Source organism: Euwallacea similis, chromosome 20 (genome assembly GCF_039881205.1).
Source record: "Euwallacea similis isolate ESF13 chromosome 20, ESF131.1, whole genome shotgun sequence".
Taxonomy (NCBI): domain Eukaryota; kingdom Metazoa; phylum Arthropoda; class Insecta; order Coleoptera; family Curculionidae; genus Euwallacea; species Euwallacea similis.
The window spans coordinates 3,056,504-3,081,620 of record NC_089628.1 but is presented as its reverse complement, the minus strand read 5'-3'; the positions used below and the strand labels follow the sequence as shown (position 1 = coordinate 3,081,620).

Here is a 25,117-nt window from a genome sequence, read left to right as displayed (position 1 = left end):
ATCGTTTAGGAATTCAAAGCTTTATGGGCCTCTAATGAGACGTTCCTTATATTTGGAGCGTGCAAAATTGAAGGCATCCATAATCTGCATATTTCAATTTTAATTATGCTGCTTTCTTCGGCCTCTGCGCTCGCATTCGAGTAGGTCCCCGTGCCAGTGGCAGTGGCGGTCAGAAAAAGGGCACTGCGGCTCGGCACGAAAACGGTACCATTACGGCTCTTGCCGTAGTGAACGTATTTATCAGTTACTACGGGAACCTTCATTCGATTTTCCTTCGCCGGGGGAGTGTCGCACTTCTCGATGACCACCCGAAAAACTGGGAGCGACTCTCACAGAGCCTCTAAGATAAGCCATCGCTCGGAGCTTGACGGAAGAGAACGTGCCCCTTTTGGGTCAAGAACCGAAAGTCTTTATGTTTGCCTAACCAATTAGATTGGCCTTCATAATGGGCGCACGACTTTAGAATTCCTTTTAATGCCTCGTAAGTCCTAGATATCTGTGTATACATGTTTGCTTTCGATGATATTGAAACTCGAGCTCTCTCCAACATTATCAACATAATAAAAGTAACGTAAACGGAATAAATGAGTTTTATTTGCCGATAGGCGCCTGAAGATTTTTCCCGGCCTCACTCGATAATATTCCGTTTTAATTGGCACTTCGGCTAGGGCGACACTTTATAACTAATGTTATTGCCTTTGAGACAGAATCCAGTAAAAACAGGCCCCATTAAACCGCACAGTAGTCACTAGATTAAGCCGTTTACGTGGATCCGAGATTGCTACCCGTCTTCGGATATATTATGCGAAGGCCCTTAGGCATGTCCCATCCGACCGCATAAATCTTCCAAGCGAACTACACATGAAGGCAGCTACTATGTTATTATTACTAAGTGAGTAATAATCATTGCGAACGTTCGATTTTCGATTGTTATCAGGTGACTCGACAAAAATTGAATCATCGGACGTAAATAAATAAATAAATAAATAACGAACAAATTCGGATTTAAAAATATATTAATAAGTATAGTCCTCCCCCGGACGCGAACCCACGACCTCTTATCTGCGAACCAAAGATTCTACCGCTACATCCTCGACACTGTTGACAAATCGTCGGCGACAGCTTGCAGTAATAAACGATGCCGTGATTGGTCGGTTTGAATATTTACGAGCTGTCATTGGCCAGTCGAATTGTCTATTCCGCCATGACACCATACACCGAGAAAAAGCCGCTGTGCTTGCTGGCGAAGCGACAAATGGTGCACACGGAGAAAAAACACTTTTGTAATTAGAATTCAGAAAAAAGCACGAAGTTCTGAAACGTAGTTGAGCGCTGACATATGTTCCGATACGTAAAAGTGTCTGTCCAGGGGCAGAGGAAAAGGTTAATTTATTCAGTAACGCTGCAGTGTCCAACGCTTTAAATCGCGTAAGTGCAACGACGGAATTTCAGCCTTAACACAGACACTTTCATATGAAACTGCGTCTTTCTAGAGGTCAACCGCACAGTAAAATGCATTATTATTATTGCCACAACCTTAGTTGGCAGTTTCAACATAATACTTAATATAAAAATTCCTGCTTCCCGTGTACTGAGCACTTAACCGGCATCGAGCCGCAATAACCTCCTTGTATGACTTAACAGCAATAAACTCCCTTTCAGGATCTTCTCCGGACCTGATGCCATCTATTATGGGCGCATTCGATGCCTACTTGTACCAAAAAAACGTAGATCATCCGCATAAGACGTCCACGCCCAAGCGTTCTCACCAGCTGAGCAGCTTCACGCACTTGTCTCCCTGCGTGCAGAAGATCCTGAGCAACGTTCCCGAGCAGGAGATCAGCAAAAAATTCAGTTCCGAGGAGGCCCTGGGGCCGAGGAGGAGCCGGCTTTACCGCAGCCTCAGACACACGGAGAGAGCAAACGGACTGAATAAGAGTAACGAGAGTTTGGACATCATTTCGCCAGGTGAGGTGTTTGTGTCGTTTAAGTAGAGGGGATCTAGAGGATCTGTTTATATTGCAGGAATCCATAAGATGCTGTCGAACTTGCAAGACTCCGAGCTGGTGATCAGCACCAGCAATCTGCACATCACCAAAACCGCATCAGTGAACAAGAACAATTCGTACTTATTTTCGCGTAATAAGAGCACACGCGCCAGCAAGTGCTATTATGATATTTTATCGGGTAGTGATCGTGATACAACAAACGACAATCGTATTAGTGCTGTAGAAAACAATGAGGAACACAGTGATTGTGGTGGGGGGAATTGTGACGGGTATATGGCGACGCCTTTAGGGAGCTATTTGCATTCGGACAAAGGGATTGCCAACAGGACTCCGGTGGGCAGAAAGAATTTGGGGAAATATCTGCAGGTTAGCGAGCAAACACATTTTTAACCTACATCTCCAAAGGTTTCACAACAACATTCACCTCTTCGGCGCCGCTAATTAAAGGCAGACGGCCTAGAGCGAGAGCCTGTGTACAAATATAATACTTTCGTAATTCCTAAATATACATACGCACACAAACACTGTACGTATATTAAATTAAGGATAAAGTGAATAATTAAGGAGGAGAAGTGCTCACGTTTGAAAGGTATGCGCGCCCACGACCGATTGCGCCACCTACCGTCGACCGAAATTATGTCACAAGTCACATTCTGACTGTGAATTATTATGGTAATGAACGGTGCCTATGGGCCGACCTTAACATTTAAAAAACATCAACAATTGCGCTCTTGAATTTTTTTGGCTCGCCTGATATGTAGGAATGGGAAAAGGGGTCATCCACCATGCGACTCGGTACTCTGTTTAGGTGCGATTTTATGCAACTCGACGAATAGTTGCATATTTCAAGGGGCCATTAAGAAACGAGTGTATTCAGCGATAAGGCGCGGACTTCCTGTATAAAAGCGATTGTCAGACGGTCTCGTCTTGAATTAAGACATGTTTCCAGTGATTTTGTGTTTGTCGTATGGATTTTTTGAAATGCCATATATATATTCAAAATTTTCCTCCAAAAATCCTTAGTGGGTCGCATCCGGGCCTCCTTGTCAAACCAGCGCCCGGAAAAAATGTACTCAGCAACGCTCCGCGCTTGGCAAGCGAACCCGAAAATCTCCATCATGGTCAACGTCGATTTCCTAAACTACTTACTCGGTAAATCGGTATTTTAATGTCGTTATTCCATATCCTTTTTTTCTTGTAACAATAAAGGTGACTGTCCTGCCTATTGTTGCCGTTGAATTTTTCGTCAAAGGTGTCTGTCTCCAAGCAGTCATGTCCGGGCGATTTCGGAAGTCTTTTCACGCACCAAAGACGAGGATTCCGCTAAATTCTGTTTCGACAGAAGTCGTGCGAGTCGAACACAGTCAAAAAACCTTCGTGGTCGCGGCTAGCGATTATTTAAAGACAAACACGGCCAGGGGACAGCACGCCGTCCCGATCTAATCCTTATTGCGAAATTATGGAGAAAAAAGCGCCACTCTGCGGCTGCACGTACCTGGAGATAGCTATCTAGAGACACGCTCGCCGTGTGCATAGCTAAATGCGCTTCTCGCCTCTAATATCTCGGGAACGATCTGTAGATGCAAATTGGCGAATGTGTCGCTTAAACACGCGTAGTGGTTTCAGTTTTTTCTAGACGAGCATAATCTTTCACGGCGTTTTTTCCCCAGGTTCCCAGTGAAGGTTCCACCGGAGTAACCAATAGCACAACTTCTTCATCCGAGGTGTCGCGTCCAGTGTCATTGACTAGTTTGGGCTCCTGTTCATCTTCAGGGAGCAGCAACGGACAGCTGCACCAGCCCGGATCGGCTTATCTAGCCTCTGCCGAGAGTCTGGACAGCGATCCTGAGCCTGTAGGAAGTCAAGGTAAGTCCCGGCGCATACTTTACATCGTTATTATTGTTTAGTGGCGTTTGCGGCGCCTTGACTGTTTAATGCGCCCCTTATTTGTTTCAAATGCCATTTCTATCCCGTTCATGGTTAACATTAATAATTAATGTGATTTAATCAGCAGCAGTTGGACTTGTTTAGTGGCGGTGTTGCGTCGTTTGTTAATGCAGATTAGAAGCTCAATAAATTATCGACTAGATACAACAATTCAAGGAATTTTTAACGAATCGATAAAATGGCAACCCTGCAGCCGTCTTTTGTTGCTAAAAATGGCCGCCAAATTGTGGGCCTCAGCTTGTTGCCTGAGAGCAGAGTGGTGGACGTGGTGAGAAATGTTGAACGCAAGGTGGGAATTTCGACCCCGGTAGGGGCCAAGACTTTCTTTATAAAAAAATAATAATTTGGTAAAATGTTAAATTAAAAAACTCATATAAACCGATCATTTACGTCCTTGGAGTCGCAAATTTTCGAAAACTTTAACAGCAGTTTTCATTGTCGAGCGCTTTGACCCTGAAATCTAGTGGTTTGTGTTGCACCCGTAAGTCGACCAATTACGTCCTCCCAGTCATTTTGACAAAAGAGCGGCGCAACGTTGCCATTCACTGAATTGTTTCGATCTATAAGTTCTGACGATGTTATGCCTTGTAGTGCGTTTACAAGCAAACTAATTAGTGAGTTTAATTTGTAATATGGTTGCATCTAAGGTCGTGCCTACACGATCCAAGAGCCCACGCAAACGCTCAGCGGAACGCCGGGACATTAAAATCTAATATGAGAATTAATACGCTTCTTTTTTGTCCGAGCTTGGAATAAAAAGATCGATTCGACATTAAACTTGGACAGGAAAAGTCAACATGTTTTTTAACTACCGCTTAAGACTGCCCACTGATGGAAGTTAGGGCTTATTAGTAACGTTAACCGTAACGTAAAAAGCACACCCAAAGCAGATTGGTTCGTGGCCTTAAACCCATGTAATAGACCTGCTGTGATGTCTACCTAACCAGCGTAGGAAGCCTCCAACTTAACAAAATATTAATTATACATTCAGCGCGAGATTTATTAAAATTCCAAAAAAAACTTGTTATAAATGAAGCTGTTTTATCATAATTCCCAGAAACAATCGCCACCTGGTCCGGCTGCTGCATCTGACCGTTCCGTCACCGTTTTCGAGTTTGAACGTTTCGTTTCCAGGTTCTGCAGATAGCGGAATAGGAGAGCAGGAGCAGCCATCCGTCAACCCCGAGCAAAGAGTCCTACAGGAGGTGCTGGACACCGAAACCGTTTACGTGGCCGATCTCCAGGAAGTCATTCAGGTATGTAAAATCTACATAACGTGCACATGTTCTACGTAATCTTTTCGTGTTTTGTGGGCGTAATGTTCGAACCTTAACCCAAAAACCCATATTTACCGGCATGATACGTTCGTAGGTAAAAGCAAGTACCTACTCAAGCTTATCGGTTTTACTGCGCATGCATGCATTTTTCTATCGTCTGTGAACAACAGTAGCAACAACAACGAGAATGGTAGCGTCTGCTTATGCAACTTTGACCGGTTGGTTTATGCGCTTCCATATTTGGTTTAATTAAGGCCGCTCGGTCCGTTTCGTAAGCTCTTTGTGCAGCAGCCGCAAATGCTCCTTTTTCAATACGAAACTTTGCGCTATCGCGTGTATTGTTGCGGGATTAGCCAATCGGATTAAAACTGACCTTTCAAGCCACGGGCTCCAGTAGCAGTTGGATGTGGAGATCTCTCTTAAGAAAAAAAAAAAAATAGCAGACAAAAGCACAATGTGCCCGGAGTGGAATTAATCTATTAAACATACTGGAACGTTCATCACCAACTGGCAACTTCGCCGGTCAAAATGGCCGCTTTTTTGTCAATTAACGTCGTTTATCTTTGAAAACTCTGTAACCTTGTTGGTCACGTTAAAAAACAAATGACTGATGCGGCGTTGCCGTTGCCTGTCGCGTGTGTTGTTGCAAAGCGCTTCTAAATATTCCAAAAACGTTATTCCGGCACGTAAAAAGCCTCTGGGGCTTTGGCTCGATTGGCACCTTCGGGTGGTTCTCGATTTTAAAAAGGCGCCCACCCTCTAGTGGTAAAAATGCATTTTTCGCGCAGCAGTTGGCTCTTCTTCATTGGCCCGTCCGCGAAAATGGCGAATCGGCCAACTTTAAAAACAAACGACAAACGCGGCGTTGCCGCTTTCTGAAAAAAATTGATTTTTTAATTTGCGCATTTGAGCGGTGTGGCGGTGATGACGAACGCTACGTTTCCAAGGGAAAAATAATTTTATCCGAAAATCAAAGTTTTCCGCATAAAATCGCAGTCTCGTTGGACATCTGGCCCGTTACTAGATTAATCGAGAATGGCATTAAAATGGCGTAATCCCTTTAATGCTGAATAATGGCACGCAAACGCAGAACCGTTTAAAAGAGTGTCTGCAAGGTCCTTCACCCATAATGACAATGGTTCCCTGAATCGGTTACGTCACCCGGTAAGCACGAGATTTGTCTTCCTTTAGTTCCTTTTGCGTTCTTCGGCGACTTAATCACCTTTACAGAAAATGAATGTAGGTTGCCCTCTTCCTTACGGGTGTTTTTCGAAAAGCTCCTCAAAATACTCCACACAGTGAAAGTTTGCCGTGAAAAAAATGACAGTTTTATGCATTTCTGATGAGATTGGCGCGTAGCAGCCTCGATGCTCGCCAATAAGCTCATTTAATGCAGCAATAACAGTACTCGATAATAACCTTAGCCTAATTTGTTCCAAAAAGTACGCGCGCCAAGAAAATAAATCGATTTTTGCCGGCCATTAATTTGGTGGCTGCCACGAGTCCTTTTTCGACCCAGCTTGTCCCTTCGGGGGGATTTTTCAGCTGGGAATTCGGAATTTGCGATCGGTTGTAATTAACGCTTCAAAGCAACCTGAAGATGAACAAAAAGCAGTTTTGGGTTGATGTTGGGTGTGGAAACTAGTGATGAAATAATTGACCTTTTGTTAAGAGGTGAGAATTTCTTCTTTTCAAAAATGCTGCCAGTTTAGTTAAAAAACTACAATGTAGCCGTCCTTGTTTATTACATGAACTCGTATAGTAGACAAGGATGGTTATATGATTCGGGGTGAGCGGTGCTAGGTCTAAGTTGACGACAGCGTTCGCACAGTGGTGGCAAATGAGAATTTTGACAGTAAAAATAGGTATTTTCCCCAAAGAACGCAAGAAATTCGTGCTTAAGTGCAAGGATCTTAAAAACGGTTAAGAGTACCTTGAGTACGATTATTAATTCGAGGCACTCTCATTATGTAAATCCCGCATTGTCTCTTAAAGTCGTGACGTCATTGCTGTTAGAAGAACTTTACCCGATCTTCGAACGGTTTTTTCACCATTTCGTCAGAGTGTTTTTTTTATTAATTCAGAAAACTCGTTTCCATTATTATTTCTTCATTTAGCTGCCAGAATACAAATGACGCACATCCGAAGAGCGTAAAACAATCGTTCTTTCGGAGTGTGGCCGTTTTTTTCTTATTTATGCTTCCAACGTGCTATCGACAGTTAATCAAGTCTGTCACCGTTAAGTTGTACAGTTAGCACGTTTCTCTTGTAACTAAACATCAGACAGCTTCCTTATATTTTACATTCCACCTAAATGGTTATAATATTTGCCGTGTTATTTTTTATTTTATTGCCAGAGCCGTGGAATGTCTGCGTGCACGTGTGGGCAGAGCTAAATCTATAAGAAAAACTCTCTGATTTGAGTTATTATTTTGTGCCGTTGAACCCTCCTCAAGGAATCGTTGTTATGATATTTATCCGGCCAAAAGGCGTCATTTAAACAAATCGCGAAGATTTATCGGATGCTACCGAGATTGTGTTACGGCTCCAAGCGGATGTATCTTTTCGCTTTTCGTAACATGTTTGCACAACCAGTGCAATTTCCTGATACACTCGGTTTTTCTTTTGCCTTTGTTTTACCATAATATTTTCCGTTGAACTAAACTTTCTATGCTCGGTCCTCAAAACTAAATCTGGCCATGTCGCGAAGAGTTTTATGGCAAAGCCTTAGGGAGATACGTGTATGTAGACGCATTGACCGTTACACTTGCTTTCGGAAACAGGTTTGAAGACTAGTAGAGCGATTCCAATAATATCACTAAACCTTGTGACACGGCAATTGATTTCCGCGGTGGGTGGCCTCAAGTGATTTACTCACCAACAACACCGTATCACGAAGCCATCAAACAAAAGGACGCCTGTAGTGATAAATAAGACTTATCACGACATGTGTGCGGGCATTATCTGAAAAACGCGCGCTCGTAAACATGGGCCTTAAAGACCGGACTCGATTCCTTTGACGAGGATCGCACTCAACGACAAAAACTCTGACCGAACTGAGCTAATTAAGCTTGGTCTTGACGAAATTGTTGTGATAATTTGAACGGCCGTTTACGATGTTGGACATCACCTTTCGCATGGTCGAGGGACTCCGAGCCAGCCGAAGAAGATGACTCACCGGCAGAGCATCCATTATCCACTCGAGGAAGGTGGGTCAGGTTAAATAATTCTATCTGCCTCTTAATATCAGTAATAACTTGAACTACGACAAATTATAGTGTGTGTGGTCATTGCTCACCGAAAGCATTGCCAAAGCCTTAAGGGGGCTTCGCCTCCGTCGCTGGCGCCTGGGGACGGATACCGGCAATAAATAAGCCACGCATGGGACCGCGGAGGTCCTTAATTACAGATTATGCAGGAACTTTGACTTATCTTGCAGCTCGAGCACCGATAATCTACATAGTTTGAGTCGCGGATGATCCGTCTCCGGGCATGTTAATTTACTGGGCGGGCCTCGACAAGCATGAGGATTTCGGGTGGTTTATGACAAATCAGGTCGAAACTGCGCAAATTTCACGCTTGAGCCTCATCCTGGAGCCTGAAAGCTCTCGAGGTTCTGAGAATTGTGGCTCTGACGCCGTAAACTTATTAGCTGAAACTGATTATTGTTAATGTTTCTTAAGTGGTTGTGTGCGTCAAGTTACCATACACTTCTTGATTATTCGTCTTAGCATATGCCCAAAAAGAAAATATTTGACCCACATCTGCGACTGTTCAAAACCTAAATGCTGGTGCAGTTTGAACTTAAAATAAAAAAGTAATTATAGGTTCGTGAACCACTTAGTTCTATAATAAATCAATTTTTGATCTCCATTAGTTTTTATAATTTCGTTTTTTGTGTTGCCATCGGATATACATATTTCGGCTCAAAAAATTCATGCACGATATCAGATGACCTTGACATTCAAGTTTGTGCTTTCTCCCAGATCCTCAGCCCTATTTGCGACATGTTAGTCATGTAAGGATAAAATCCAGAATTTGAGCGTTTTCCCCCTTTGTTTTCTTTACTCGTTCTTACCAATTCAAAAAAAAAAAAATTCCGAAAATCATAAGCAAAAATCATTCGACATCAAATTAAAAATGAAATATTCTGAGTTTGTCTGCTTAAACTTGCATTTGCCACCAGTGTCTACACCCACTTACGACTCAATCTAATATTGGCTGCTGCGTAGCATTGAGCCATCCTTTTCTAGTACACTCTCTTAAATAGACGAAAGACATAACGTATGTGTCGACCACATGCACGGCCAAATTCTTTCCTCGGGGAACAGGATCAGGGACGTATCTTTTGTCTTCGTATAAACCCATGTAATAAACAAGGACAGCTATATGATGCGAAGTAGCCGGTGCTAAGTGCAACTTTAAGATGACATTCGCACAGTGGTGGCAAGTGCGAATTTTAACAGCAAAAATAGAAATTTTTCTTAAAGGATTCAAGAAGTTGTTTATGTGTTGCATAAAAGACGTTCCCATGTCTTTTATTCATCTATCATTCATCTTTCGCACACATCGTGATTCATTAAAAACAAATGCAGACGTTGCGTTACTGTATTGTCTGCGTTTGGGGGGGGAGTTTGCATTTTTTATTTATTCTTTTGTTGCAACCTAATCGCCGTTCCATTGTGAAAAACTATTGCGGTTTTATCAGTAAAAATGTCGCGTATGTGAGGTCATTAGTCATTGAAGGCGGCGTCGTTAGACGCAAAAATGTCCTTTATCTGGAACTCGTGTTTGTAAACACAAAATTACTTAGGAATTCCTTATTACAAGGAATATTTTGTAAGTTTTATTAAGCTGTGTTATTCCTGTGCATAACTTCCTTCTTATATCGTTTATTATGCATTAGATAATGGTCAATTATATTAATTGCCATTAAAATGAATTCATGAAAGTTAGTTTAGTGGTATGAGTGAGTATAGCAGATTTCCTGTAGCGGTTTTTCAAGTTCTAATAGAATTTGCTACACTTTTCTCTGCTACAGCCAAGGAACGCGACAAATTTTCCTTCCTAATTCCGCGGATTCAAAACGGTCTTCGAAGGAATTCCACCTATACATATCGTTGAAATATTTCCCACTGAATAAGGCCATAAGTAAGCAGGCCTGGTAGCCGGTGGCTACCGATTATTCTAATTTTAAACGACCAGACGCAAAAAAGACATAAATGGGTTATCTAACTCACGCTAGGCGCCAAAGAACCATATTATTATTAATTTCCTCATAATTGCGGGATAAATATAATAAATGAAAGAAATTTGTAATCGTAATCCATTTCTCTTCTGAGCGGCCGTTCCCTTTGATTTATATAAATAATTGTTTTATGGTGCGTGTATACGCCTTGCTGGCGGCCTTTGCACAAAGAACTCTTGTTGCTGTAATACTATGTAGAATGATATTTGTTACAGGGTTATTTGGGACCATGGAGGAACGACCCGGAGTGCGCTTTATGCGACCACTTACAAGACTTATTCAGTAACCTAGAAGAAATTCACGAATTTAATAGGTGAGTATGCAAATCGCTGGACAGTTCTTTTACGCGCAGCGATCCATCAATCTGCCTTCATTAGCAAACCAAACGCGACTCAGTTAATTAAACATGTCACCATGTAATATTCAGCATGCCAAAGGTGTCATTATCGATCTCTCGATAAGGATCGTTTACAATTAGATGCAACCGTTTACTCGTTAACAGGAAATTCCTGGAAGATTTGCGGAAAGTGATCTCGGATCCCACGAAAACGGCGAATGTGTTCATTCAGCACGACAGCGGTTTTCGGGTCTACAACGAGTACTGCGCCCGGTACCCGCGCACCATGGAGGTTCTGAGCCATTTGCAGAGAAGCGAGACCATGTCGCCCTTGATCAGGGAGAAGCAGTTGCGATTGGGTCATCAGCTGCCTTTGGGGAGTTATTTACTTAAACCCGTGCAGAGGATTTTGAAGTATCATTTACTTTTGCAGGTGAGTCAGTTCGGGAATATGTTTGCTATGAACCTGGAAACGATCATGTAAATTGTCTGTGCCCATCATCAGAGTGCAAGAAGACGTTCTGGAGAAGAAAGTTGCTACAAAATGCGTTCTTTTTTATCGCATGTAATAAACAGAGATGTACTGCGCACCGCACCCTCTAGATTTGCAAGGTTACTTTAGAGGTGGCGTTTTTCCCAAGGGAACAAACAGTTTGCATGGTGTTAATTCAGAGTGTCACCGTGACCAATTTCGGCCAGCAACCATAAAGCTTTTATACATGGAAGACGTGTGGATTTTCCAAAATTTAATCCTGATTAATCGACATTGCGCGACTTCCATTAACATCATGCATAATTTCAGAGACTATCAAAGCAGTGCGAGTCCGACCACAAACCCACCGTAGATTTGGCCTTGGCAACGATGACCTCAGTCGCTTCTGACATCAACAATATGAAGCGCAAACACGAACATGCAGTGAGAGTTCAAGTAATTCCCACAAACCAAGTAAACGAACGCTTTTTATTGTCATTTTTCTCCTTAAATCAGGAAATTCAGTCCCAGCTCTACGGCTGGACTGGCGCAGACTTAACCACCCTCGGAGAATTAATCGCGGAGGGCACTTTTAGGGTGCAAGGTGCCAAGGGCCGTAGGCACGTGTTTCTCTTCGAAAACGCTCTCCTTCTGGCCAAAAGCAAGACTGACGGGGCGTTGGCCTACAAGACACACATCGAGTGCTCCAACTTGATGCTGGTGGAGCAGGTGCGGGGGGAGCCCTTGTCGTTTCAAGTACTTCCTTTCGACAACCCCAGATTGCAGTGCACTTTGAGGGCCAGGTCTCCGCACCACAAGCGGGAATGGACCTTGCAGATCAAACGGGTGATTCTGGAGAATTACAGTGCTGTGATACCGAACCATGCGAGGCAGCTGGTCATGCAGTTGGGTCAGGATGTTCAAGATGCCGGTAAGAATAATGTGAAATGATAGTCTAAATGGTCTGTTTCCATTCTGAAAGTGAGAGAAAGCAGTTTAGAGCAAATACTGCTCCAGAACATCTAGTTGCCCCCTTTAGGACTTGCCAGGTTGGTTCAGAGGTGGAGGTTTCGTTAAGGGGGGTAGAAGGGAGAGAAGGTGTTGCGATGCTAGAGGAATTTAACGAGCAGTTATGGAACTGCAAACATGGCACATTTGCTATATTTTCGAAAGTCACTATTTTTCTACTAACCTGGCGCTTTTACTACATGTCAAATAACTTGATTCAACTTTTTTTCCAGACGATACGTCGATCGGAAGCTGGTCTCCCTTGAAGTACAGCTCCACCACTCCTCACTATTTGGAGCGTCGCTCGAGAGTGCGCAAAAACCGCGAACTCTCCAAAGAGCGATCCATCTCCCAGGACCGCACCTTCACCACTTTCGGTAGCTGGAGACGCAAGTCTGAGCCGGGCATGATCCCGCAGCCCTACGACTCCAAAGTGATACCCAAGAAGATCTCAAAACTGAAGAAATCCAAAGAAATCGGCGCCAGTTCTACTTTCTACACCGACTTGTCCGACTGCGAGAACTGCGATCTGGCCTCGGAGTCCGTGGAGAGTATTCCCACTCAATCCGAGTCGCCCAAGGAAGAATGCGAGCAGCAATCGCCCCAATCTAACCTAGAGAAGATCGTTTCCGATTTGTTGATGCAGAAGCAGGATTTCCACAAGGTGAGTGGCGTTTGCGTGCTTGTAGAGCTTTCAAATACCATCGCAAGCACCGAAGCAACGTGATTAACAAGTATTCATTCATCCGCCTTGCTCACTAACCGAAAAATCACCGGTTTTCCTGCGCTGACTTGCAGGTGTTCAATAGGGGGCCGCACCAAAAGGAAAGGCATCCTAGGAGGAACGTGACGAGCGAGCCTGGACCTATTTGGTACGAGGAACGACCTCAGTTGCCTAGCAAAGCCGACTCATTGCCTCGTTCCTTCCAGCTCAATGAACCGCCAGAGGAGGGTAGGGAGGAGGAAACGATTGGAGAACCCTCGAGAGAAGGGTAAGTGTGAGGAAAATATTGTTGAACCGCTTAAAATTTTAAACTGGTGGACTCCATAGCGATTCATGATGCCCTTGAAAAAGGATATCATCATGTTGCTCGTAATTCTCTGAGAATTACACACATTTTTCATTGCAGTGATCTGTCGTCACGTCTCGACGAGACCGACCACCCTGAATACAAAATCTACCGCAAAACCCCCATACGTCTCAGCATGCTGCAGCGCATTCGCAACATCATCTTTGAGGAGCAACGCCATTCGCCCAAATATCCTTCCAACAAACCCCGAGGCAGCAAAAGCACGGGGGAAAAACTGGCCAATCCTGACTACGTGGACCCTCAAACTTTGTTCACCAACTCGCGCAATAACAGCCAAGCGAGTCTGAGTCTGGACAGTGGAGTAGCCAGCGGCAGCTTCGACGTGGCCGACGAAGACATCATCGGACGTCTGGACATGTCGCTAAATGAAAAAGAAGTATTGAAAGAGTTTGAGAAGAGATTGAGTGAGGGGAGTAGCAGACATTCGCCCAGTGACAGCTATTATGAGAGTCTTTTGGAGGATTCCCTTACGGATGAGTACGAGCGAGATAAAGTGACTGGGAAGTTGGTGGTCAAGTCGGACAGTTTCAGCGACAGGATCATGTCTTTGAGCGGAGAGGCGGCGAAGCAGGCGAGACCAAGCGTGGTCCGTAGGCCTTTGAAAGCTCCTCCACCGGTTCCGGTCAAGCCTTTAAGGCTGACCAAAAATGGGCTCAATCAAAGCTTGTCCTTTAAGGATAAACCTGCAGAGGAGAACTCCAGGGTCATGTATAGTTACGTGAAAGCCATGGTGGGACGCTTTGAGTGACTGTAGAGACACTGGGAAGATTAAGTACAACTAAGTGAAAGAAAAGTCTTATGTCGGTGACAATAATGGTTGGGTGTAAACTCTAAAACCGAGATAATTCCATTGGACCAAGTTTTTATCATGAAAGTTCCTGTACATAACGATTTTGCATGACGCGACCCAAATAATTTTCCGTACTGTATCCTTTAGTGTTTAAGTAATTTTAAAATCTTCCCGGGCTAATATGCATTTTCATAAAATGTATAGTTAAGTTTTAATTGTTAAAGAAGGTTTCGATCGTTCACTTAATTGAAGGTTAAGTTACTTGAACGATAGAAACTTTCGATTATCTATCTAAAACCGTTAAGTCTGAAGAATTTACTATTTAACCCTAATTTAGCCATAATAAACAAATTACTATTTATGAGAGAAGAGGAATTTAAGGTTTAAAACGTGCCAAATAGAGTGTATGTAACTGATTTTAAATTATTGTTGATTATAACTTAGCGACTAATATTTTTTTGAAGAAATGTTGAATAAAAGTGTACATTTTATTTTATTCTGCCCTTTAATCTGCCCAAGTTTCGAGTAAAATCCATTTTTGCTTTTCGGACATGAAAAGCAAAATTTTGAGTGAAATATCCGAGAAATTCCATGGACTATAATATAACATAAAAAAACAATTTTAGGCCAAAAAATCGAAGTTGTCGGATTCGAGTTTTGACGCATTTGATTTCTACACGTCTTGGATTACTATATCAACGAAGTATTTTTCGCTTTACATCAAATATCTAACTTAGTGATGGCTGTTTGTTTATCTTTTTGTGTTGTTTGGTTGGTCAGTTAAAAAAACAACATTGTTATCGTTTATCATTTTATTTTAAACATTACAAATTACTGTGAAAAATAATAAACAAGAAGTATTCTAACATTTTTCAAGGTAGGGAAGGAGTCGTATGTACAAAAATCGCACATTTCTAAATACATATTGATTTAAAAAAAAGAAAATACGTGACATATAACTTACTGCTGTCGAATTAAAAACTACATCTGCCTGGCGGAAAACATAAAATAACTTACATAGATATTAAAAAAATATCATCTACCGTTACAAATGAAATTACATTTATTTATTATTAACATTAGTAATACTTCGAAAGTGTTATAGAGCGTAACAAAACCAAGAGAAAAATACTTTTAACAGCTTTGGTTTGGGCAGAAGAAAAATACAATGAGGCACTATTTAGTTAAAAACAAAAGAGGTAATATCAGACGCAAATACCAAAAATACAAATATTTCTACTGAAAAACAACAAATGAACACAACCTGACAATACAAATTCTCACGGTGTCCCAAATAAAAATATTTGCAATTTTGGTAAGTACAAAAATTTCGTTGTCTCGTTATATTTTTTATTACATTATTGACCTAAAAATAAGAATAAATTCTACTTTATTAGGAACCAGGTGCTTATACACGTAATGCAACTATTTTAGCTACTTTTCATTTATTGCCAATAGTGGGAAATGCTCATTATTATGGGGTGTTGCTCGGAACCTTCAAGATCAATACAACAACGAACTAAAGTAGGACGAGTATGTACTTTGTTTTCTTCAACACCACCCCGCATAGTATTTGGAATATTACGATGATTATTAATATTATCATATACGGTATATCTACATTTATACATTACAGAATAATTTATCTGACCCCAGGTCGGATTTAGACCCTAAAAATCCGACGTTACAAACGGGCGCTACACAGCAAAATAGGCAGATACAACAAGTGATAACAATCATAACAAAGTAGCGAGGCTTCATTCTTCCATTCGACATCTACTCACATCACTGGGAATGTAATAAAAACGTTATTACGAGAGTTGAGATTAAAGCATGTGCGAATTGTTTTTGAAGCAAAACTCTCAAGAACGTGCTCGGAGTTGCTTCAAAAACAATAATAACACACGAGACTGCAGAAAATATTCTTTTATAATATATCACACCACTACGCATCCGTTAAAAAATACCATCGGCTTAGGTGCTCGTACATACATATTTACACAATATATAACTATTATATTTTAGTTCAGCCTTACATTAATCAGACTTGCTATACATTGTATTCTCCCAATAATTATTGGTTTTCGAGAACGATCTTCTTTATAATAATTGTCAGGGTTGGACTTGCCGCACAAGTAGTGATCATCCCACCCTCCTCCCCTAAACACTAACCCATAAGAGAACATAAACTAAAAAAGGAGAGTAGCTGTTCAGTAAAAAGAAAGACAGATAGTAAATAAATAAATAATAAAACTTATTAATCAACATTTGTTTCCTCGATTTCATTTGCCGCCGACGCAAAAAATAGACCTCTTCTTCGATATTAAAAAAAATATATTTACTAGAGCAAAGCTGCTGCGTATAACAAAGTGCCTTTTTTAAATTGCCACATTTGCGCTAAATAATCATCTCCATACACGTAATTTCTGATTATATTACTTTTCGAATATTTATCACTAAAGCACAGAGTTTATCTTTTTCGTTTCGATTAGCGGCCCACCAACAATCAATAAATAATATAAATAAATAAAATCCTTCTCACACTCCCCAAGGGGGTTCACCTCGTAACAATGTCTTTGGGAGGTCGCCCCGATCGTTGGGGATTCCCGCTTCCGATCGCTCCACGTCCGGATTGGGCAGTAAGTTGGGTTCGTGGGGGTGGGAAGGCACGTTGTTATTGCTCACTTGGTGATTGTTCGCATGGTGGTGGTGGTGGTCCCTATAGGGACTCACGCTGCTTCGGATAGGCACTAGGTTATTACCTAAATGAGATTTTCGTCATTCACACACTGTCTTGAGTAGAAATGGAAGAAAGTTACCTTGAGGTCGTATTCCGAATATCCGTTGCCGATGGTGCGGTCCGGGCAGACCGTCCACCTGATCTACGGGGGCAGCGCTTTTCTTCCGCCTACGCCATCTGAGATACGCCGCTAAACACAGAATGACGACCGAAAAGACGGCAATGGTGGCACCGCCTGCTATCGAGGCCGTTTCGAGCATAAGACGTTGATGGGATGCTAAAAAGTAATACATATATGTACAGCAACTTGCAAAATTCCACTTCTATAAGTATATATTAATTTCTTGATGTAATATAATCAATGCAGATCTGTGTAAACATGTGAATGACGATGAAAAAATCGTGTAATTCTTGACACATGGTGAACGCAATTTTTTGAACGTAATCACTGACTTCAAGGAAGCCTGACACGTGCTGAATATGGAAACTGAAGGATTTTGACCCTTTCAAAAAAATGCCGCACGAGAGACATGATTACTTAAAATACGTGCCGCAGTGAAAGGGTTAAAACTAAAACTGATAAAAAGATTCTTGACACATGGTAAATGCCTAATTTCCTATACTATAATCACTCTCCCGAAGGCACTTTATTCTTGACACATGGTGGATATAAAAATTACATAATTTTAAAATCGTAACTGGATAACAATCGCGAATTTCAGCGACGTAATTTTATTTTTAAGACATTCACGATTAAGAAATAAAAGAAGAGGTTTTACTTTGTGAACACTCATACCTGGTAGGGTCAATAAATAGACACACGTATCAGGGGCATGTCTCGAATAGTCATTCGTTATCAGTCAGATGTTCGAAGGTAAATGGCAAATGGTTTAATCATTGCACTACGATTGCGGGTCGTTCTGCTTTGACAAACGTATTTCGAATTTCACTCAAACCACCACCGCTAACGTCATCACAAATGGATAAATTAGATACTTACGTATATAAGACCCGTCTAGATCTTTGTATTCACACCGCGAGCCTTGATAGCCTTCCGCACACCTAAAAAATGAAAAAAAAAACACATTCATTCCACTTTTCTCTTGTCCGAGGTTGAGGCTACTTACATGCAATTATACAGCAAACTATCCTGGATTTTGACGGTAAAGCAGGTAGCACCGTTAAGACAAAACCAGGCGGCGTACGCGGGGGGGCACGGATACGTCAGGAATGTGATGTTGGGGCGTGGGGTGGGCGCCGGGGGCCGCGGTTTCGGGGTGCTCCTCGACGAACACGCATCTGAAACGAACGGGGGGTAAATATTATTAAAAAAATAAGAAAAAAGTTGCTTCCGCCCGCTCTCCGCTGTTGCACTGTCGCCGGTGCATTCGGAAGGTCAGTAGTACCGGAGTACCGGCGACGAATACCAAACAGCAGAGCTTCCTCTCCGACATCATCGAGGCTCTGTACTAGCGCCAAACCACATTACTTCCTGCGGAAGGGAGGAATATGGTGATTCATCTAAAATCTAAAGAAAGCACGTTTTTCTTCATTTTAAAAACGATTATGCAGCACAGTGGTTCCCTGCGGAACTTAAGCTCAATGCCCTGCTGGTTTTATGATGATGGCTAATTAATCTCTTTTTTTTGGGAGAGTAATTTTTATTTGGGACAAAACGAGGAGTGACAAACAGGAAAAGGGCAATTTGACGCCACGGCGGAAATGCTCGTACGTCGAATGGCTCTTTGATTTTTCATCGCCGGGTTCAATATTTGAATGCCCTCGTATCGTGCCGTCGGGATTCCTTATGCAAATCCGCGATAGATAGACCGAATAAGGCGGGGAAGTGGAATCATCTCGGCACCATAAAAGAGCAACATTAGACCGCCCACAAAAGCCAACCGAGTCTAACGCCCCCTCTAACCGATAATTTGCGCAAATATTTGTTTTGGCTAAATGACAGGGCTTCGACCGCCGACTCGACCCTGTCATTAGGGCAGCCGATGACGGCCTGATTGCTCAAGTTTGATTTGCTTTGATAGAGGAACCACAAAGAATACGAGCTTCTTGTATAAAACAGTGCAGTATCGTAATGGTCACTAATTTTTTCATTTTGTCTACTTAAATTTGTATTTCTAACCTCTGTGCCATAACTGACGTCCATCTGTACCTGACGGTCAAATGTCCCTATGACGTATTGCCGACGTCATTGTTCATCACGTAGAGTTAAACAAACGTAAAAAATATTATCCTGCTCCAGTTACCCAGAGATAAAGATTAAGAACTGTAGTGAAGTGACGCCAATATAGCTTTAGCATGAGGGAGTTTTTACATAGATATTTTTTACGTTCGGCCCCCAAAAAAGTTAAATTTAAAGAAGCTCGATTATAAACCTTTAAATTTCGTATTCACGTCTACTCAAGTTACACTACCGCTACAAAACGTTTCTTTTGGGGAAATTTCCAGTTAATCGAAGCTATTTCAAAGCTCGAATAATTTATTAACGTTGATTATGGGTCATTATCCGACAGGCAATCAGGTTACTAAATTTTCAATCACATAATACGGGCGAATTTTTTTACAGATATCGTGAATTATTGAAAAACTGGATAAAAATGCATGATGGCTTCGCGTGAGAGTTTTTGCCCCCGAATTGGTTGTTTTGCTGGATGGATCAGTGTCAAGCACGTGGTCGGACCATTAAAGAAAGCGCCATCCAAGGTTGTGGAAAACATGGATTTGATAAAAACTACTTGAAATCAATTGTAAATTTTCGGATACAACATGGTAGTAGTTTATTCCAAAATGGCGGCAGTTAAAGGGAAAATGGTCAAGCGTTGCTGAACTGCTTCTGAATAGCCACACTTATTTAATTTCGATGTGAAACAGTTTCCTTCAACCCAAAAACGATAATGCAAACTGTCCATTTCGACCATCGCATTGATGCCGTTCCAGAACGTAGTCTTCCGTCTTTTTTTAATTGCATCTAATGAACAAAGAGGAGGCTCGCGTGGCGCCATCTACACTTGTGAGCTGTGACGTATTCATTTAATGAAGTGGACAATTTGCATGGACGTGAATATGAATGTGGACATGAATGTCGGAAAAAGACAATTTAGGACGAGTCTGAATGTTTGGCAAAGTTTTTCAGATGTTGTCTCATTTGTAGGCACAAAAACGAAAATTTGCTCCGCGCACATGATGATCATCGAACATTTTTCCGAAAACCACCTTCACCGACTGCCAGTCTTGGTCCCCTGTGTACATACCCGGTGGTCCGTGCCCGAAACATTCCACACCGATTTCGGCAAAAAGAAAATCGCGTCGGCGATATATCTGGCCGAACGATCTTGACCATCGGCCGAGCGCCCCATAAATTCCGCGGGCCCAGCTCTTAATTAGATCGCTGTATACCCCGAAATCGGGCACGCGAAATTTAAATTCCTCTGGCAGTTTTAACACCAGCTTAATTTTACAAGAGATGGCGACAGGGATAATGCTTAGGTGGTACCGTCCCAAGGGATGACCGAAAAAAATTTATCGACCGCGACCGAACAAAACACGATAGTCGCATTAAGCGGTCACTGGGACTCGGTCAGGTGCCGAAAAGGCGCTGGCCCGCTTAATTGGCCGATTCGAGGTGACACCCGATAAGCATCTGGTCATGGCTAGTTTAACGATTTGATATGGGACTCCTCCCAAGACATTCGGACTACCGACTGACTATCGATATATGCGAACAATGAAATAAGATCCACGCCAATTAAACTTCATGCTAAATAATCGGAGCAGGGTCGTCTTTACGGTTGGTGGACGGCGGAACGACCTGTTCTGACCCCTGTGGAGAATTCCCGCTAAGCTCTTCCTGGTGCTCGCACGCATTCACGCAATTCCCAGGAGGAACCTCTTTTTATCGCTCAATTCTCGCTCAAGACACGTCATTGCTGCGTTCTAGACGCGTCGGTCTCTCGCCCGATAAGGCCGTGGCAGTAAATAATTGCTTAAATTAGTTTACCTGTCACCTTATTTGAATATAATAAGACGCAGAGGGAAAAAAGCTTTCGGCTTGTCGTACCGCATCATGGGCAGTACCCTCGTGGTTCAGGTGATTCTCAAATTTGATGCGCGCTGTTTACCGTAAGTGGCTGTGGAAACACGAATCAAGTAGCTATGTTAAGGACGTCTGGGAAAGTGTGCTCTCCCTCGGCGCGCCACTGATTTATGTCTAATTTAACTGTCATTTTTTTCCCCGAATGAGGTAACTTCGTCGTGAAGTATTGACAAACTCAAGGGCGCCCGAGTAATTTCTTGGGAAAAAAATCTCAAAAGTCTCAAGTGCTTTTTCGTTCGGTTTGGCCGCGATCCAGCGCGCCACTGATTAATGTCAATTTTTTCAACTGTCCATTTAACTATTATAACTCTAGTTTTTAAATTTTCCCTCCTGCGTTATGCAATACGCACACTTTCGTGCCATTTCTGCGACGTCACCGCGGCCTTAATCGATACTTTAAGTGGGTAAAAAAACCCATCTGTCGTCGCATCCCAAAAAATGGGGCTTTCCATTATAATCGCCACACTACTTATAAAAAAAAATAATAAAAAAAAACTCAAGCGAAATTGGGTTTGTTGCCATTATTAAAATAAAAGTCAATTTGGATGGTGCCAGATGTTTTATATGGGCCCCGCTTTGGCCTTATGCCGACATTGCGTCTGTTCTGTGGTGCAAATACCAATAATCTGAAATCGTTCCGACGACAATCGATGGGAATGCTTAATGACCATCGGGCAAACCGCCTGAGGAATGTTCGGATTTCTATTGATCGCAAATGCAAATCCTCGATTAGTCATGTGCGATTGCGATTGCTCAATGGGCATGGGAACTGTGGTAGCTGAAATGGGTCGAACCAGATTCTTGTCGTCGCGTGGAATTTTTAAAAACCTTCCCAAAGCGTGCTGAATTTTTCAGCTTCGGTCCTCGCTGTCGTCGATGACCAACCCATATGGGTCTGGGCGATCGAAATGTCCCTGAAAACGAAACTATAACCTCTCAATATCGGCCCGAACAACAATCGGCTAGATCGAGATAAAGATCGAGTTGATCCTTCGTCGAATTGTCATGGAAACGAGCCGTCGCTGCTGTCATTAATATGATTATTTTTCGGGGAGTGGTACCACCTAATCAATTTTCTTTCACGCGCTCCGCGTCGGTACCGGACTCGGTTTCTTGGGTTAGCGTCTCGGTTCATTCGAAAATGCTGGAAACTCTCCGGGTGGACGTGTCGGTGAGTTGGTTCTACTTGCGCCATTTCTAATGGAAAGCACGCACAAACGCATAGAGGTAAAAACTTCCATCAAATCCGGCCCCCGACTGATACCGCAAATTTCCCGCACGACTGGTCACCTGCCCCGTATAAATTTACTGGATATCCACGTAGGTTCTAAACTAAACATCACGTGGCATGTCATCGAGGGCTCGCAAAATGCGTCATCTTCTGTGAAAAAGTAGTTTTAAAGCGTGAACTGGAAACGGGACATAACACGCGCCTGAAGAAGGCAACTGCCTGACAACAGATCTGGAGACGGACTCCTCCCATGGCCCTGGCACGGCTCCAGACGATCCAGACAGGGAATCTCAGACACTCGGAATTGCAAGAGAATCGTCCCCGACAAATAAATGTAATACCGTGTGTGATGACACAGCAGGAACGATATTTTATTCAAGACCCGAGATTAGGGATGTGAAGGTTATAATTTGTCGAAATAAGGGCTTCTTCCTGGAAGGCCCGCAAATGGAGGGCGGATGTTGTTCCCCCAATCAGAGACATGAAATATTCAAGCGTCTACATGAAGGAAAGCACGTTGACGGACAAATCCGCGGCTATTTTCGCTAATCGTCTAGAACGACATGGTTGCCGTTTTCGTCGGGACGCCGTCCTTGCCCCCGAAATAACCCAGACGCCGGAAGAACCGGCAGATCGTCCGGCATTCCCGACGTCGGCGTCGCGGCGTGCCGAAGGTCCCAAGGAGCGGTACCAAAATCGCGTTGGCTCAAACAAGTTGCCGGCGCCAGAAATGCGGGGCGCAAAGGGGGGGAGGGCCGTTATCGGGCCGGCGATCTCGCGAATTTCGGCCCTTATGCGATGGCGGCACGCATTTGTGCCGTTGAACCCTTCCGCCGGCGGCTGTTATTGCGTGATGCACGGCCTGACACGACCGCCTCGAATTCCCTCCAGGATTCGGTCGCACGCGCTAAAACTTATTCTTTTTCCACCTCTAGTCCCTTTCCAATACAAACCGACATTTGCATAATAATGCGGTAACACAGAAAGACCCTCTAGGGATTAAATCTGGTCGGCACGGAGGTCAGAGTTTTGCCAAATGGGTTAAGGTATCGGATAGTGTGCTGGGAAGGCGACAGAGCCGGGAACTATTCAACTGAGCACGTACTGTGTTGCTTTTGAGTTCAAAGCGTCACTAGGAACCGTCTGACTTTTAGGGGTTAGCTGAAACGACAGGTGCTCTATTTTGATCGTGACCCAGTTAAAACGTCGTTTTCGCCTTCCTTTCCAGTTGCTCCTAAAGTCGCCGTGCGTTTTAAGGCAATTTACAGCGGCATAGACGCGACGATTCTCACATTTCAACTGATTTGGACAATTCAAAGTGCGTATACGATGCAGTACCGCCACTGGAACTTTGATGCAAAACATCCGCCGAATTTTTTCTTCGGAGCGAAATATTCCTGAAACAATTATGCTCCCCAAAATTAAAAAAATTATAATACCGCCACTGAAAAGCCGGCGTTCACTTGGGAATTCGTCTTAAACCTTCGTAATTAGTCGGTCATGTACTACATTGACGTACCTGGGAAATTTCTGAAATTGATTTGAAATTAACACGGCGTAACGGGGAAAATAAATTTACAAAGACCATTAAGAAGACTAAATACCATTAAATTTAGACAATCACGACTTGAAGTCCTTATCAAGCCTCCAATTTTGCTGGCATTGGTTGCAATTCGCGATTTCTTAATGGTAGTCCTTAATATATGTAGATTAATAACGTGTTTAGGGTATTTTAACGCAGTGCAAATTAGCTACTCCCTTTGATGGAAATACCTTGGACTCTGGACGAACACAGCACTGTGCTCTCTCTATCTTCGTTTATTACGTGCGACAAAGAGACAGACGCTCGGGGCAGCGTCAACAAGATGGGAGGAACAGGTCATTTGCACAATGTTGCAAACGTATCGAAAATTGCCTCTATGGCGGCTCAATTTCTGAAATTTAAAAGGCAAATTTGTACCAGAAAAATGTTTATTTATAGCGTGAGAAATCCAGATTTGGTAACGCGATCATCACTTTGTTTTTCTGCGACTGCCGGATATTGAGAAAACGTCGAGTTCCGCGCATGTGCAGGCAAATTAATCTCGGGAAAGCGTTCATTTTGTTCGCGAGTATCGCCTCGCGTTTTCTTCTTCTACAATGTATTTGATGATGTCTGTATTGTAAGCGTTTCTTATTGCAGATGCACCGGATTAAAGTAAAAAACCGAATCAGAGTTGGTAGAGGAATCGTGCGAATTCGAACGGGGCACGCCATACCAATGCCAATCGGACCAGAGCGATCTCAGACCGAGCAATTCGAACTCGCCGAGCATAAATTTATAAAGTATAATGCGTACCGTTAGAAAGGTTATTTATAATATAATGTAATAATTAGCTTTTTATGCGCATATAATAAATTGGGGGCCGCTCGAGTACCCAGCCGGGTACCGCCGTGTAAAACCAGACTGCTCCGTTGTCAGAGTTCGTCTTGCGGGCAACTTGGCAATATGCCGTGGGTACCTATGCAACTGTTTGTTGTATTATTGCAGCCAAGCAACAAACAATGGAAAGTACTGGGCAGCACCTGTGCCGCGGCGGTCACGTACAAGTCCATTGAAGGTAGTACCGATTACGTGTCTGTATTCGACCATTGACAGGTTGGCATTTTTTTTTCCTTTCGCTCTACTGATAAGGGATAATAAACGTTACCGCCCGAATTGGCACGTTTTGGATGTTCGCCGCGGTTCTACCTGTGGTGACGGGAGAAAAAGAGTATCCCACAGTTGAGACGTCCCAAAACGAAATGAGCATAATTTATAGCCCCCCTACAAGCCGATATCGCCAAACAATTAAGCCGTAATTTGTTCGGCGTATC

The 25,117-nt window shown here is 42.9% G+C and overlaps 2 protein-coding genes across 8 annotated transcripts in view; one reads left to right on the top strand and one right to left on the bottom strand.

Moving 5' to 3' along the window:
- LOC136415733 (uncharacterized) overlaps positions 1 to 14,670 on the top strand; it is a 41,142-nt gene extending 26,472 nt beyond the window's left edge. For all 4 annotated transcript variants that reach the window (XM_066400503.1, XM_066400506.1, XM_066400504.1 and 1 more), the window contains exons 2-12: positions 1,663 to 1,968; positions 2,026 to 2,375; positions 3,680 to 3,875; positions 5,091 to 5,212; positions 10,697 to 10,794; positions 10,984 to 11,251; positions 11,621 to 11,746; positions 11,807 to 12,221; positions 12,532 to 12,962; positions 13,097 to 13,290; positions 13,429 to 14,670. In XM_066400503.1, coding sequence (XP_066256600.1) covers positions 1,663 to 1,968; positions 2,026 to 2,375; positions 3,680 to 3,875; positions 5,091 to 5,212; positions 10,697 to 10,794; positions 10,984 to 11,251; positions 11,621 to 11,746; positions 11,807 to 12,221; positions 12,532 to 12,962; positions 13,097 to 13,290; positions 13,429 to 14,137 — 3,215 coding nt within the window. In that variant the 3' untranslated portion in view covers positions 14,138 to 14,670. The remainder of the gene's footprint in view (positions 1 to 1,662; positions 1,969 to 2,025; positions 2,376 to 3,679; positions 3,876 to 5,090; positions 5,213 to 10,696; positions 10,795 to 10,983; positions 11,252 to 11,620; positions 11,747 to 11,806; positions 12,222 to 12,531; positions 12,963 to 13,096; positions 13,291 to 13,428) is intronic.
- A 303-nt stretch (positions 14,671 to 14,973) lies between these two features.
- The window catches only part of LOC136415348 (protein spitz-like), a 33,637-nt gene continuing 23,493 nt past the window's right edge, over positions 14,974 to 25,117 (bottom strand). For all 4 annotated transcript variants that reach the window (XM_066399894.1, XM_066399895.1, XM_066399893.1 and 1 more), the window contains 4 exons: positions 18,047 to 18,218; positions 17,920 to 17,981; positions 16,999 to 17,196; positions 14,974 to 16,941 (listed from right to left, as the gene is read on the bottom strand). In XM_066399894.1, the coding sequence (XP_066255991.1) occupies positions 16,718 to 16,941; positions 16,999 to 17,196; positions 17,920 to 17,981; positions 18,047 to 18,218 (656 nt within the window). In that variant the 3' untranslated portion in view covers positions 14,974 to 16,717. The remainder of the gene's footprint in view (positions 16,942 to 16,998; positions 17,197 to 17,919; positions 17,982 to 18,046; positions 18,219 to 25,117) is intronic.